Source organism: Melanerpes formicivorus, unplaced genomic scaffold, assembly GCF_026170545.1.
Source record: "Melanerpes formicivorus ecotype bairdi unplaced genomic scaffold, bMelFor1.0.p_v2 SCAF_99, whole genome shotgun sequence".
In the NCBI taxonomy this organism is placed as follows: domain Eukaryota; kingdom Metazoa; phylum Chordata; class Aves; order Piciformes; family Picidae; genus Melanerpes; species Melanerpes formicivorus.
In genome coordinates, this window is record NW_027142451.1 from 1,763,016 (window position 1) to 1,779,247 (window position 16,232).

The 16,232-nt window shown below is 47.8% G+C and overlaps 2 protein-coding genes across 7 annotated transcripts in view; one reads left to right on the plus strand and one right to left on the minus strand.

The window, feature by feature from the left end:
• The first annotated feature begins 82 nt into the window (after positions 1–82).
• On the plus strand, positions 83–8,915 carry F3 (coagulation factor III, tissue factor). 3 transcript variants are annotated; one of them, XM_068166290.1, is made up of 6 exons: positions 83–228; positions 1,272–1,386; positions 3,536–3,720; positions 5,585–5,766; positions 5,896–6,055; positions 8,398–8,915. In XM_068166290.1, the coding sequence occupies exons 1-6, from the start codon at positions 144–146 to the stop codon at positions 8,535–8,537; spliced, it is 867 nt and encodes a 288-aa protein (XP_068022391.1). In that variant the 5' UTR covers positions 83–143; the 3' UTR covers positions 8,538–8,915. The 3 variants fall into 3 exon arrangements, with proteins under 3 accessions (XP_068022391.1, XP_068022393.1, XP_068022394.1); XM_068166292.1 differs by lacking the exon at positions 83–228 and adding an exon at positions 292–861; XM_068166293.1 differs by lacking the exon at positions 83–228 and adding an exon at positions 849–912.
• The window catches only part of LOC137455453 (zinc finger protein 850-like), a 33,839-nt gene continuing 19,815 nt past the window's right edge, over positions 2,209–16,232 (minus strand). For 2 of the 4 annotated variants that reach the window (XR_010990830.1, XR_010990831.1), the window contains 3 exons: positions 13,199–13,306; positions 8,379–8,502; positions 2,209–2,445 (listed from right to left, as the gene is read on the minus strand). Coding sequence is in view for 2 of the 4 variants with exons in the window: in XM_068166289.1 (XP_068022390.1) it covers positions 13,293–13,306 (14 nt within the window). In the remaining 2 variants the exon portion in view is untranslated. Of the gene's footprint in view, positions 2,446–8,378; positions 8,503–13,198; positions 13,307–16,232 lie in introns of those variants that run through there. The other 2 variants (XM_068166289.1, XM_068166288.1) reach the window with 2 other exon arrangements.

Here is a 16,232-nt window from a genome sequence, read left to right on the forward strand (position 1 = left end):
GCCTTCGTCGCCGCTCTGCCCCGCGGGCGAGGAGCCCGCAGTCCCCGCCTCTCCTCCCACACATATAAACCGGCGGCTCCTGGCCAGTCGGCAGTGCAGCGCGATCAGCCTGACCGGAGTCCCGCCAGATCTCTGCCCCGAGGATGCTGCCCGTAGTGGCCGGAGGACGGGCGCTGCTACGGAGCGCCCTGCTGCTGAGCACCCTGCTGTGGCGCCTGGCTGCCGCCGGTGGGTAGCGGCGGGCAGGCAGACCGGAGGGCCGCGGTCTCGGGCGGACTGGACTGGCGGCGGGGTTCGGCTCTGCTAACAGACGCTGGATCCCGAGGAGGGGAGCCCCGGGCCGTTGAGGGAGGGCTCCGCCGCTATCCCGCGCAGGGTCGCGGCGGGAGCGCGGCCCTCGCCCTCGCGCTGTGCCGGACCCCGAGCCCGAAGCGACCCTGCTTCGGCGCCCGGACGGCGGAGCTCTCGGCGCGGGGGGAGGGTGAAGGGGCGCCGAGGGTCGGCTTCTTCTGGATGGGATCCTTAATGACTACAGCTGTGCCACAGCTGGGGAGCAAGGGGCAGTCTCCGCGGGTCGGCTGCTGCACGGTAGCAAGGAGCCATCCACAGAATCGCTTTCCCTTGTCCCCCAGTGCCGAGCTTGGGGAGAGTGAGCAGTGGGGAGAGGCAGAGAAGGTGGCACTTAGGAAGAGCCTGAGATACAGCTCAGCGAAACGCCTGATTTCCAGCGGTTACAGCGCTTGTGCAGTGTGCGGGGTTTTCCGCTCCCGCTTCCTCCTGGGCAGTTCCCCGAAGCCGCGATGGCCTCTGCCGGCGGGCGCAGACTCGTCCCCCCCTCCTGCCTGGGGTGTCCCCGCACAGGTGCGAGCGTGTAGGGCAACCAGTCCTCAAAATGAATGCCTTCAGCAGCAGGTACGGCCAAGGACCGTTCTGTACCACACCGCCTTCGTTTGGTGCTTGGACATTCTCATGAGTATCTTAAAGCTTCTTCAGAGGCCTTGGACCCAAAAGTAAACGTTAGAGATCCAAATAATTTAGCTCAGCAACCTTGAGTCACAAAAAATTATAATATTCTTCTCTTATTTCTCACATCTGCCAGGACACATTCCTTTAGCAGGATGAGTATGAGCCCAGAGGGCAGGACTATGGCTTTTCACCCAAAAGAACGTTTCCAAGTAGCACTTAAGAGCAACTGTCAAATGGTGACTGCAGGGAACCAGGAATTGCATGCAATATGACTGACGGCCTTCTTCTCTTTTCTGTATTTAAAGGCAATCCAGAGCTACCAACAGCAGTTAATATAACTTGGTCTTCAATCAATTTTAAAACTATACTGCAGTGGCAACCCAAACCATCAGGCTACTTCTACACAGTAGAAATACACGGGTAAGTAGGCAGCAACACCAAGGGCTGTCCTCTAATGGCAGTCGGAGAGGGTACAAACACCATGTTTGTGTATTTCTGAGACTGTACCAGGAGCCTACACGTGAGGATTCAGGAAGATTGACAGCTCAGCTGCTAATACTTCTCTGTATCAAGCTGTAGGAATATCTGGTTCAGGCCTCTGTTTTTCGCCTGTTTCAGGAAAGGAGAGTTGAGCTTAGATGTATTTTAGTTGTGGGGTTCAGTGCAGGCCACTTACTCTGGAGATCTAGGACAGAATACTTTGAGGAAGTTGGCACTCGGTCTGGCATACCACATACTAGATAGACCTTCACCTTTCTGTGTCTTTCAGGGTGTCTGGACTGAGTCTTTCATTTTCAGTCTTGGGAGGTGTCTGATAAATACAAGTCCATTAAATATAATCAGTGAATCACAGCAAATGAGTAATTTGTCTTGCTGGGTAATAATAAAACCACCTTTGTTCATCTACCTCTGCTGAGACTTCCTCTGTCATCATATTTTATGTAAGCTATAAAATATGTGGACATAAAAGGTATATTCACCTTGTGTGAAGTATCTAACACCTCCTTCAATACTGCACACAAATTTCCATGAGGTTCAGTCATGAGCCTTTACTGTTCTCAGCTCCATTATTAAACATGCCCCAAAGGGAAACCACATCATCACTTCTACAGACTAATGAAAATGTGATGCTGTAGTCTCTTCTGTCTGGAAAATGAGAGCTGTGCCACGACTGGTGGATGAAATACCAGTGCAGTGGCCTAATGTGAAATTAGCAGACTTAAAAGCACACAACTAGCAGAAGGAACTTTATTAAAATTCAGCCATCTGTGCTTGCAAGCCAGTGAAGTCTGTTTGCCCCAGATTGAGTGTAGAATCAGGCACAGTGCTGATAGAGACAAGTTGCTCTTCGGGATGAGGTGTGCTTGAACAGTTGCCTTCTCGTCTGTGTTCATTTATGGGACACACTTGTCTGATCACGAAGATCCTATCTCCTCTGTCCCCTTTCAAGGCATCTCTAGAACACTGTTGCTAACTGACCTGTGACATAAAAACAAAAAAGAGAGAGAAGGGAGTTCAGATGACTTAAAGCTTGGAGGAAAATGCATTTGTTAATCTCCAAACAGTTGCACTTTCAGCTGAGGTCACGCAGGAAAAAACAGGGAAAGGAGCTGAAGTGCTAACCTAACCTGTATTGCTCTTCCTTCTTGTTAGGGAGCAAAATGGGGATCTAACACCTTTTTCCTTGTTCCATCATGATTTCTCAAGGAAATGGACCTGCTTCCCATCATTTAAAAATCAAGAGAAGTGCATGGATCAAGCTTTTTGTCAAGACTTTTACATTGTAATTCTGCTACTGTCTGGTTCTTCATGACATTTGCACCTGTGTAGGTGCAAACATCAGTGACATAAATGAGGAGATGCTGTCACATTGAGCCATTAACACTGGTGTCAACTAAGCTTCCCAGCACAAAAGGCATTTCTCAAGGCAATAGTTTGCAGATGCATCAGGGATAACACCTTAAAAGTCACTTATGCATCTTCTAGGTTTTTTTAGTAAGTCATAGAACCACAGAATGTTAGGGTTTGGAAGGGACCTCCAGAGATCATTGAATCCAACCCCCTGCAAAGCAGGACCGCTTAGGGCAGGTCACACAGGAATGCACCCAGGCAGGATTTGAAGATATCTAGAGAAGGAGACTCCAGCAGCCTCTCTGGGCAGCCTGCTCCAGGGTTCTGGTACCCTCACAGATAAAAAAGCTTTTATTTGAGGTGGAATTTCCTGTGATGGAATCAGCTGCAGAAAAGTCCAAAATCAGAACTGCTTACATTTTCTGCTCAGGTCATATAAAAGATTGAATTGTAATTCATATATGTATCCAGTAGTATATATCTATTATTAACATGGCTTGTATTTGATTTACTTGATGCTGCTTTGAAGTGTGAAATACAGAGGCACAGGATAGTGGGGTTTGATTTGATTTTGTTTTTTGCCTTCTCCTTTTCAGCCTAGGACTTCCACTGGGAAGGAAACCTGTACAGTTAGGAGGGGCAAAACATGCTTTCAGCTTATCTCTAGCTGTAAAAGCCAATTTGGAATGTACTGATGCATTTTTCTTCCTCTTTTCAGGCAGACATCTAACACCAGAAAAAAATGCATACAGACAACAGAAACAGAGTGTGATGTGACTGATGTGGTCAGGAATGTAAAGGAGACCTATACAGCACACATACTGTCTGTGACATCCCAGGGGATGGATAACTTTGAAGAACCACCTTTTGCAGTCTCTGAAAAATTTACACCTTACAATCAGAGTAAGTAGGATTGCCAGTTAAATTTTATCATAAACTTCCTTACAAGAGAACTTCCCAGATGGCCAAGAAAGCCAATCACATCCTGGCTTGGGTTAGAAACAGGGTGGGCAGCAGGGACAGGAGGTGATCATCCCTCTCAGTACTGGGGATGCCACACCTCGAGTGCTGTGTTCAGCTCTGGTCCCTCACTGCAGGAAGGACATTGAGGGGCTGGAGCCTGTCCAGAGAAGGGCCTGGAGCACCTGGGCTATGAGGAAGAGCTGAGGGAGGTGGGGGTGGTCAGGCTGGAGAAGAGGAGGCTGAGGGGAGACCTCATTGCTCTCTACAGCTCCCTGAAGGGAGATTGGAGCAAGGAGGGGGCAGCTTCTGCTCCTTGGTGGCACCAGAAGAAATGGTTCCAAGCTGCAGCAAGGGAGGTTCAGTCAGGATGCTCTGAAATATTTCCTCTGAGACATTGGAATGCTCTGCCCAGGGCACCATTGGAGACACCATCCCTGGAGGTGTTTAATCAGCCTGTGGAGCTGGTGCTTAGGGACATGGTTTAGTGCTGACCTTGCAGTGCTGGGTACAGGGTTGGACTGGATAAGCTTGGAGGTCTCTTCCAGCTGGATGTTTTCTGTGACTCTGTGACTTAAGCTGTGACTGGGCCTAAAAGGTCTTGCTGTTGATTGTTACAGTAGTCACACTGATATCGGAGAAGATGACATTCAGGCTTAAAGCTGTCCCTGTTACAGTGTGTGTGTAAGATTTGAGTTACCATTTGTTTCTTGCTGCAGTGAGGAGACAGTTTTATTAACACTGTGTAGATGAAGTTTTATTAACATTGTGCAGATGAAGATATTTCAGGATATTGCCATGTTACCCTGGCTCTGTAAACTTTAGTAAATTTGCGGACAACACCAAGCTGGGGGCAGGAGTTGATCTGCTGGAGGGCAGAGATGCTCTGCAGAGGGACCTCGACAGGCTGGACAGATGGGCAGAGTCCAAGGGCATGAGATTGAACACATCCAAGTGCCGGGTGCTGCACATTGGCCACAACAACCCCATGCAGTGCTACAGGCTGGGGTCAGAGTGGCTGGAGAGCGGCCAGGCAGAGAGGGACCTAGGGGTACTGGTCGATGGCAGGCTGAACATGAGCCAGCAGTGTGCCCAGGCAGCCAGGAGGGCCAAAGGCATCCTGGCCTGCATTAGGAACAGTATGGCCAGCAGAGGCAGGGAGGTCATTCTGCCCCTGTACACTGCACTGGTTAGGCCACACCTCGAGTACTGTGTCCAGTTCTGGGCCCCTCAGTTTAGGAAGCATATTGACTTGCTGAAACGAGTCCAGAGAAGGGCAACAAAGCTGGGGAGGGGTTTGGAACACAAGCCCTATGAGGAGAGACTGAGGGAGCTGGGGTTGTTTAGCCTGGAGGAGACTCAGGGGTTACCTTGTTGCTCTCTACAACTACCTGAAGGGAGGTTGTAGCCAGGTGGGGGGTTGGTCTCTTCTCCCAGGCAGCCAGCACCAGAACAAGAGGACAGTCTCAAGCTGCACCAGGGGAGGTTCAGGCTGGAGGTTAGGAGGAAGTTCTACACAGAGAGAATGATTGCCCATTGGAATGGGCTACTTGAGTAGGTGGTGGAGTCACCGTCACAGGAGGTTTTCAGGATGAGTTGATAGGGTGCTTGGTTGCATGGTTTAGTTGATTAGGTGGTGTTGGATGATAGGTTGGACACGATGATCTTGAAGGTCTCTTCCAACCTGGTCTGTCTATTCTATTCTACTCTATTCTTTATCTAGATTTGAGGATGGAAGTGGGAGGGAATAGGGGATGCTGTGTGGGAAATATGATGCCAGCTTTCTAAGTCTAAAACTGTTGTTTAGCTGTTGTTGGAAAACCAGAGATACAGAACTACACGCAAAAGGGTTCCAAGCTGAGCGTTGTGTTCCAAGATCCGCTGACACCATACACATTTCCTAATGGAAGCTTCCTGAGTGTTCGGGACATTTTCCAGAATGACTTGGAGTACAGACTCTATTATTGGAAAGATCAAAGTTCTGGGAAGGTAAGGTCCAGCTCTACTTTTGACAGACTGTGTAGCTATAGGATAGCAGCACCATTTCCGTGCTGCCTCTAAGCGCCAGCAGTTCTGCAAAGAAGACTTCCCTGACGTCTCTCTGCTTTGCCTTTCCAGAAAGCTGAAACATCAAAAAGCCATATATTTGAAGTCAGTGTTGACAGCACAAAGAACTACTGCTTCTACATCCAGGGCATCATTCCCTCCCGCAGAGAAAACCGGAGCGGTCAGGAAAGCCTGGTGCTTTGTACCACTGTGGGGAGAAACATCCTAGATGGTAGGTAGCTGGTCACAGCTGTCTGACAGACTTCAGCCTTCTGACAAACAGGCACTTCAATTCTCAGTACGTTTTTATACCTCTTTAAATTGTGACACCCAAGTTCTAAAACAAACTGTTTGCTGCCTAAGTGGCAGGACACAGACCGAACGTGGAAACTCGTGGGAAGAACCCACGTTGTGTGTTCACCACGTTTGGCATGTGGAGGCTGCTTTTGCAGCTTTCTCTTGCTAAAGTGTTCTGATCAGTTTTAAACTGTCTAAGCTGATGGCTGGTCACTGGGGTTTCAGATCTCATCACTAGCCTTCACAGTATCACCAAGGTTGGAAGAGACCTCAAGTATCATCGAGTCCAACCTGTCACCACAGACCTCATGACTAAACCATGGCACCAAGTGCCACATCCAGTCCCCTCTTGAACATCTCCAGGGACGCTAACTCCACCATCTCCCTGGGCAGCACATTCGAATGACTCTCTCTGGGAAGAACTTTCTCCTCACCTCCAGCCTAAACTTCCCCTGGTGCAGCTTGAGACTGTGTCCTCTTGTTCTGGTGTTGGTTGCTAGAGAGAAGAGACCAACCCCTTCCTGGCTACAACCACCCTTCACTTAGTTGTAGAGAGCAATGAGGTCTCCCCTGAGCCTCCTCTTCTCCAGGCTAAACAACCCCAGCTCCCTCAGCCTCTCCTCACAGGGCTGTGCTCAAGGCCTCTCCCCAGTCTCATTGCCCTTCTCTGGACACGTTCAAGTGTCTCAATGTCCTTCCTAAACTGAGGGGCCCAGAACTGGACACAGGACTCAAGGTGTGGCCTAACCAGTGCTGAGTACAGGGGCAGAATGACTTCTCTGCTCCTGCTGGCCACACTATTCTTAATGCAGACCAGGATGCCTTTGGCTTTCTTGGCCTCCTGGGCACACTGCTGGCTCACACTGTTTAGGTGGCTGTCAATCAGCACCCCCAGGTCCCTCTCTCTTTTGCAGCTCTAAGCATCGGGGTGTTTTGTTTTCTGATGATTTTGGTCCGATCATTCCAATAGCAGGTTCCACTGTAAGTGCTGGAAGGATTAGCTGTAGAACAGGAGTGCTGGAGCCCTACCTAGCAGGCAGTTCTATGGACTCATAGTTTGAACTGAACTTCAGTTGTTTTCTCAAACGCTGATGATGAGACTAAGACTTTCTTCAGTGCTGTATCACAAGGTTAGAAGTTGGCAGATAAACATATTCAGCAGTAAATAAGTTGTAGAGTGGTTGGTGAATCAGGCAGTGCAACTCATGGCAACTACTCTGGAAAGCACTTTATTCAATATAAGGTCATCAGTATTTATTAAATAACACAGTCTCAAGCTGTGCCTGGGGAGGTTTAGGCTGGATGTCAGGAAGAAGTTCTTCATAGAAATAGTTATTGGCAATTGGAATGGGCTGCCCAGGGAGGTGGTGGAGTCACCATCACTGGAAGAGTTTAGGAAGAGACTGGATGGGATGCTTGGTGCCATGGTTTAGTTGATTAGATGGTGTTGGATGATAGGTTGGACTCGATGATCTCAAAGGTCTCTTCCAACGTGGTCTATTCTATTCTACCCTATTCCTATTCTATTCTACCCTATTCCTATTCTATTCTACCCTTTTCCTATTCTATTCCACCCTTTTCCTATTCTATTCCACCCTTTTCCTATTCTATTCCACCCTTTTCCTATTCTATTCCTTTTCCTATTCTATTCCTTTTCCTATTCCTTATTCTATTCCTTATTCTATTCCACTCCACTCTATTCTATTCCACTCCACACTATTCTATTCCACTCCACTCTATTCTATTCTTTCCCATTGCTCTAGTGTGTCCTTCACCAGCAGATAGGAACATTTACACTCAAAGTAGAAAAGCCTTCTAAAAGGGACAGATTAAGTTTTCCAAATTAACTTTCTCATTTGTATTTTTTGTTTGTTTGTTTATCACAGTAGTGGAATTCTAGGAAATGACAACTTGAAAACCAGCTCTCTGTTGGTGTTTTGTAGCTTCTAAGCTAGTTTCTGCTCGGACTTAGTTTCACAGACAGTAATTCAGGGCTAGGGGGAATGCTTTAGCTCACTCTTGTGGTGGCAGTGTGCACTGAATAAGCTAGACTGAAACTTAGTGGGAACCACATGAAACAAAGCTTTGCCATAGTCCAGCAAATTCATGGTAGAATGAATTCGGCCACCACTGGAGTGGTCACTCCATTCCTGTGATAGTGTAAAACACAGAAAGCATTCTCTGTGGTCAGTGGAGGGGGTTCTGGGAGACTGTAACGTTGTGACATTATGAGTTCTGGTAATGGAGTTTTGACTAACTTTTGTTTCTCCTATACAGAATACAAGGCAGAAGTCTTCATCATCATAGCAGTGATAGCAATTGCGGTCATCACTCTTGCCGTTGTCCTGTCAGTCGTCCTGTGTAAACGCAGGAGAGCCAGAGCTGTAAGGAGAAAGGAACACCTCAATACTCTCTAAGGAACAACTGCTGCTCTGCTCCAAAGCAGGAAACCAACCAAACAACAAAAGCCACAAACCCCATAAATTTCCTAAGTGGGTGGAACCCTTTCAGCCTCCTTGATACAGGGACTTTGAAGCCCAAACTTTACAAGGATTCAAAAATCTGTGAGTCACAGATGAAAACTCCAGGTACGAGGAAGCCCCTGTGTTACTGGTGCCCAAAGGCTGCAAGAGTATGCTGGTGATGTTCCAATAGCCTAACCCTACTCATAGCCTCTTCCCAAGACCCTTCTATTGTCCTGTCTGAAACTGGATTCTGAACTAGATGGACCTTTGACTTGACAAGGTACAGATATTCTGCAAATAGGGCCCTACTGAGCCAGAAGATGATGGTAACTGTGAGGGAAAAAAAACACTACTTGGACAAAATGTGTCCTTTGCCTGACTCAAAGGAACATCTCTCTGTTTCTGTGAAACACACCTGTATTTACCTGACTTGCTTTTAACATTATTAACTGGTGAAATTATCTGTTAGCCCAAACGTGACAGAGATGCTACTGTGTTTTTTTAATCTGGGATAAGATTGGTTTCAGCTATTTCTATTTGGATAAAGACATTGGAAGGTAAACAGACTGAAACTGCTGTACTGGTGACCTAGAGGGAGCATTCCTGAAGTAGGTAGCTGCTATCCATCTGGAAAGCATATCCAGCTTACACTACACCTAGAATTCTACCAAACAAGGTAGTCTGATGGTTCCAAGTAAGTGCAAGAACAGATACTTGGCAGGTTTTGAGACAATGGTAACTGCCTTCATGCACGGACTGAGTAGGCAGCAGTATTTACTGCATCTTCAATGCTGACTGAACGCTGGGTAAATCAATGGTTGAGGTGGGAGAGACTCAAGTCATCTTGGTGATGGTATTTGGGGGTACCTGTTGCTTTGACTATTTTAATATTTATTTTAGAAATGCAAATCTAATTTTTATACTGGTGATACCTGTATTTATGAGGGTAATTTATACTTTTCTAATGAAATAAAGGTGACTGGGAAAAAGAATACTTTCTTTGAATTTGTTTATTTATTTTGAATGAAGCACAGTATTCGTTCCAGGGCTAAATAAAAAGGACTTTTAGGGAATCTGTCGTGTGACAGCAGTGTGGAGAAGCTGCCAGAAATCTTACCAAGTAAGGCCCTGCAAAACGGGGCACCAGGCCACCTGCTAACCTAAGTTGCTCTGTTTGTCATTGTGACCATAGTCCCAATTCAGACCACTGTGTTCTGCATCTGAGCAATCCCTAGAGGAGAACTGGTGGGATTGAATAGTAACTACCTTTTACATTGTGCTGCTGTTTGTGGTCAGTTCTTACCTTCCAGTGGGAGCCACATTAATCTGCATGCTGTTTATGGGCCTGACTGTTAGTCCACCTGCTATCAACATGAGGAGGAACTTCACTGTGAGGGTCATAGAGCACTGGAACAGGCTTCCCAGAGAGGCTGTGGAGTCTCCTTCTCTGGAGACTTTCAAAACCCATCTGGGTGTGTTCCTGTGTGACCTGTCCTAGATTCCGTGGTCCTGTTCTGGCAGGGGGGTTGGACTCAATGATCTTCGGAGGTCCCTTCCAACTCCTAACATCCTGTGATCCTGTGAAAAGCCACATTTCACTAACTGATGGAAGGGTTTGGAAAGTCCCAGGTTGCTTTTCAGTTGTTGCTTATGTGAGGGTTGTTTGATTCTAAAGGAAAGCACACCAGGCATTTCCTTAGAAGAATCACATTGGGATACCCACAGCGGTGTCTGTACAGCTGTGGTGGTAATGTTCAAGGCATTATAGGGCTTGGCACAGAGATGAAAGCTGCAGTTAGTGTTGGTAGTTGCTGCTGCTGCTAATGATAGCAATTGGCACACGGGGGGGTGGGAGGTGTGTGGGGGGGGTGTGTTAGGGGAAGAAAGAGAATGAAAAACCAAACAAAAGCATCTTGCAGTTGGCACAAACTGGCTGTAGATCTCAAAGCTTTCTGTGTGTCTTGAAATATCCACTGCACTTAGGAGAAGAAATAATATAAGAAGAAATAACCAATTTTTGTAGAATTGTACTTTTGTGTTTTTCATCCCTACTGTACCACAGGTACCTTCTTTCTTTGGATTTTAAGGCTCCTGTCAACGTGGAGGTCTTCTTTGTTCAATTGCCTTTTCTTTTTTTTTGCAGAGGAGAGAAAACAACCACCATTCCCCTCACAAAACCCCCAACCCTGTTTACTTAACACTGTGAGATAAATTCTGGCTGTATTTTCTGCTGATGCATTAAGTCTCACAGGGAGGAGGACTCCTACAACAGCAATCGAAAATGTGATAGAGCTTGTGGGAGTAAACTTTAAACCATCGCTTCCATTCCCTGTACTGATCTGCTTCCTCAGCTTCATTCAGCACCAAGCTCTGAAAAGAGCAGAGCTCCTAGGAAAAGGAAAGCCTGTGGGATGCAGCACAGCATTTATTAAACCAGAGCATGCAGCTGATGGCCATAAACTGCACAGAATGATGTTACAATCTTACACAATCATTTGAGTTGGAAAAGACCCTGGAGATCATCGAGTCCAACTGTGTCTTATTCATTAACTTCTCATAAATATCCAAATAACAGCCTGGGCTGGGAAGTAGCAAATATGCCTGAAGAGACTCCTGTCAAAAGTTATTTCTTTTATTTTATTAATTTTTGTTAGGTGCTTCAAGTATTTAAAATCCAGAAATCCAGGTCTGAAGTAGCCTGGTAAGACTCAGTGCAGTGCTGCTAGAATTTTCATTTCTCAGCTCACAGTGGGGGTGGAATCAATGAATTGTTGTTTTCCCCTTCCCCCAGCCCCTGCAAAGACCTGACTTAGTCTTTATTAACTTGTTAGCAAGACTTAGAAGACGTTTGTTGTTCCCACAGCCAATGAGCTTGGGGTTTTTTCAGTGGAGATCATGCTTCATTGATAATGATATTTTTCATTTGTTCTGAATATGTGGGTTGCTTTTATTGAAGGAAAGAGAGAGAGAGAGAAAGGAAGAGAAGGAAAGAAGAAAAGGTGGGAAAGGAAAGAAAGGGGGAGAGAACAAAACAGAAAAAAAGGGGAAAAACAAAAAAGAAAGGAAAAAAGAGAACAAGAAAATAAAAATATAAAAGAAGGAAAGAAACAAAGGCAAAAAAAAAAGAGAAAGAGAAAAAAGATGAGAAAAGAAAAAAATAAGAAAAGGAAAAAGAAAAAGGAGAAGAAAAGGGGAAGGGAAGGGAGAAAGGAGGGGAGAAGGGAGAGGAGAAGGGAGAGGAGGGGAGAAGGGAGAGGAGAAGGGAGAGGAGAGGAGAAGGGAGAGGAGAGGAGAAGGGAGAGGAGAGGAGAAGGGAGAAGGGAGAGGAGAGGAGAGGAGAGGAGAGGAGAGGAGAGGAGAGGAGAGGGGAGGGGAGGGGAGGGGAGGGGAGGGGAGGGGAGGGGAGGGGAGGAGAGGAGAGGGAGAGGAGAGGAGAGGAGAGGAGAGGAGAGGAGAGGAGAGGAGAGGAGAGGAGAGGAGAGGAGAGGAGAGGAGAGGAGAGGAGAGGAGAGGAGAGGAGAGGAGAGGAGAGGAGAGGAGAGGAGAGGAGAGGAGAGGAGAGGAGAAGGGAGAGGAGAGGTGCACAGGAGGAGCTGCTGAATGCAAGCATTGCTACCATGCAGAAAGGCTGGACCCATCTACAGCACACACGCGGCCACTTCAGCACCGTGCTGGTGAAGGCAGAGCCAGCCTCGTGTGGATGTGAGCCAGGGAAGGCTTTTCCCACACACCTGCTTTCCCTGCCTTATGACCTGAGCAGGTTTCTGCAAGCAAGCACGCTCCTGCTGATGCTCCTGATTCCCTGTGCTGCTTTGCTTCTCTTCATCTGTTGCAGAAAAAGGTCTCCAGCTGATCCAAATGGATCAAAACATTTGCACAGCTCCCTGTGCAGCAACACAGTGCTTGTGCTCCTTCCCTGTGCAAAGGAACATGTAACACCGCCTGCTGTAGTAAGCCACTCCCATCCTCTAGCACTGCTTTAAAGCCACATTCTTCTTCTTCACGTGAGTGAATAAAGGCTGATGCTGGTTTGCTACTTTCCTGTCAGCCCTAACAGCATTACAGATAATAAACTGCTGGAGCATGTCCTGAGAAGGGCCACGAAGATGAGCAGAGGGCTGGAGCTGCTCTACTATGAGGACAGACTGAGGGAGTTGGGGCTGTTCAGTCTGGAGAAGAGAAGACTCTGAGGAGACCTTCTTGTGGCCTTCCAGTATCTGAAGGGGCTACAAGAAAGCTGGGGAGGGACTTCTTAGGGTGTCGGGGAGGGACTTCTTAGGGTGTCAGGGAGTGATAGGAGTGGGGGGAATGGAGCAAAACTAGAAGTGGGGAGATTCAGATTGGATGTTAGGAAGTTCTTCCCCATGAGGGTGGTGAGACACTGGAACAGGTTGCCCAGGGAGGTGGTGGAGGTTTTTAAGGCCTAGCTGGATGTGGCTGTGAGCTATCTGATCTAGTGTGAGGTGTACCTGCCCATAGCAAGGGGGTTGGAACTGGATGATCTTTGAGGTCACTTCCAACACTGACAATTCTATGATTCTGTGATTACTTAAAATTAACTGTTCAGGATTTCACAGATACAGGTATGACAGTTATGGAGCCAAGCAGCTTACCTCTTCTAGCAGAGTCAGCTTTCCACTGTGATAAGGCTGCTGTGACACTAAGACTGATGAGAAGCTTGATGTGGGTCACTGGTTATGTGGCAACTCAGGACAGAGTTTCTGCATTGAATAAGAGAGAGTAAACAGCTGTGATAGATTATCCTCCCAGTTCAGTTTTGTAATGCTGATTATTTTGCAGGTTAATTGTGGTTACTACACAGTTTCAGACTCTTGCAATACACCAGTGAGGCCTTTTGACAGCACCAGAGCCAAGAATCAGATGAGAAGTCTTCTAAATCCACAGTGTTTCATGGAATGCAGACAAGCACATTTGCTGTAGCCTGTGTCACTGCAGGAGGGAGAAGCCCTGCTGTTCGTGTTTGAAAAGACAGGAGAACCAGAACAACCTGCTAGACACGACAGAAACAAGAACTGGCCAGCTGAAGATCTTTCCCCAGCCATCAGGTGTGGTGCTACTCACCATGGCACCTGCTCTCTCACACAGGACGCCTTAATTCCATCAATAAAAACAAATTGTCACACCAGGCTGTCCTCCCCTCCTTGGCCTGTGTGTGCCCTCCAGTGCTCTGCAGCAGGACACGTGCTGGAGCCCAGGCTGTGACAACCAGGGCAGATGTGCTACAAGGCTCTTCTTTCCACCTTATGGTGAGAAGTTTTCCCACTACTGGGATCCTTCTTCTGGCACAGGCTCTCAAGCCTATGACAGAATCCCCCAAAAGGATCCAGAAGACACATGTTCCCCTGCAATTCCTGCCCCTAACTGTCACTGAATGAGAGAAGTTCAGAGGAGGACCCCTCAGGGGTCTCCTCTTCCAGCAAAACCTGCCAATATTTGGGTTAGGATTAGGGGTTAGGCTTTAGGGTTAGGATTAATGTTAAGGGTTAGTGGTTAAGGTCAAGGTTTAAGGGTAAGAGTAGTGTTAGGGGATAGGAGTTAGGGTTAGGCTTTACTGCTAGGGTTAGGGGCTATGATTAAGGTTTAGAATTAAGGTTAAGAATTAAGGTTAAGATTAGGCTTTAGGGTTAATGTCTGACATCATCTGTGGATGTTGGTAGGTTTAGGGGTTAGAGCCTAGGTTGGTAGTTAGGGTGTGGCATTCTTTGTGGATGTGGGTTAGGCTGTGGCATCATCTGTTGCTGTGTTGTTTTACATGTTCACAGGCATGTGGGGAATGAGAATGTTGTTTTGTGGACGAGAGGAGTGGGGAATGGCACTAGGCACTATGTCACAAGAGGTGGGTGCCTTGGTGACAGAGGATATAAAGAAGGCAGAGTTACTGAATGCCTTCTTGCGCTCCATCTATACTGCTGGGGACTGTCCTCAGGAACCCCAGACCCCTGAGGCCCCAGAGGAAGACAGGACAAAGGAGTTTTCCTTGGTTGATGAGGACTGGGTTAGAGAACAGTTAAGTCACCTGAACATCCATAAATCCATGGGTCCTGATGGGATGCACCCACAGGTGCTGAGGGCGCTGGCAGAGGTCACTGCCGCATCACTCTCCACCCTCTTTGGTAAGTAACGGCAGACAGGAGGGGTGCCTGGGGACTGGAGGGGGGCAAATGTCACTCCAGTCTTCAACAAGGGTAAGAAGAAGGACCCAGGTAACTCTAGACCAGTCAGCATCACCTCCATCCCTGGGAAGGTAATGGAGCAACTTATCCTCGGCACTGGCCTTAGGCACATCAAGGACAAGCATGGTTTTGCCTAGGGGAAGTCATGTCTGACCAACTTGATAGCCTTTGATGAGGACATAACCAGGTGGATAGATGATGGTAGAGCAGTGGATGTGGTTTACCTTGATTCCAGTAAAGCTTTTGACACCATCTGCCACAGCATCCTTGCAGCTAAGCTGAGACAGCATGGTCTGGGTGATTGGGGACCAAGGTGGATGGGAACTGATTGAAGGGAAGAAGTCAGATAATTATGGTCAATGGGATGGAGTCTAGCTGGAGGCCTGTGTCTAGGGGAGTTGCTCAGGGGTCAGTACTGGGACTGGTGCTATTCAACAACCTGGCTGAGGGCACAGAGGGCACTGTCAGCAGGTTTCCTGAGGACACCAAACTGGGAGGAGTGGCTGACACTCCTCAGGCTGTGCTGTCATTCAGTGGGACTTGGAAGGGCTGTGAGTCGGGCAGGGAGAAACTCAATGAAGTTCAACAAGGGCAGAGGTAGAATCCTGTACCTGGGAAAGAACAACCCCATGGAGCAGGGTAAGGTGGGGACTGACCTGATGGAGAGCAGTGAAGGGGAAAAGGACCTGGGGATCCTAGTGGATGGGAGGTTGACCATGAGCCAGCAATGTGCTCTTGTGGCCAAGAAGGCCAATGCCATTCTGGGGTGGATTGGAAAGGCTGTGGTTAGTAGGTCAAGAGGTTCTCCTCCCCCTCTACTCTACCCTGGTGAGGCCACATCTGGAATATTGCATCCAGTTCTGGGTCCCTCTGTTCAAGAAGGACATCAGGGAACTGCTTGAAAGAGTCCAGCACTGAGCCACAGAAATTATTAGGGGAGTGGAACATCTTCCTTATGAGGAGAGCCTGAGGGAGCTGAGGGCTCTGTAGCTTGGAGAGGAGGAGCCTGAGGGGTGACCTCATTCTTGTTGATAAAGCTGTGCAGGGTGAATGCCAAGAGGATGGAGCCAGGCTCTGATGGGTGATGCCCAATGATAGCACAAGAGGCAGTGGTGAAAATTGAGGCATAGGAAGTTCCATGGAAACATGAGGATAACTTTTTTCCCTGTGAGTGTTACAGAATACTGTAACAGACTGCCCAGGAGCAGGGTGGTGCAGTCTTCCCCTCTGGAGAGATGCAGGATCTCTCTGGATGTGGTCCTGTGTGATCTGCTCTAGATGCTCCTGCTCTGGCAGGGCGGTTGGACTGGATGAGCATTTGAGGTCCCTTTGAGCCCCTAACATTCTGTGCATAGAAGCTCCAGCGGTCAATATAGAGGCTCCATAGTCCTCTATAGAGGCTATGTGGGGCTATCTAGAGGCTGCATGGGGCTCTATAGAGGCTCAATAGAGG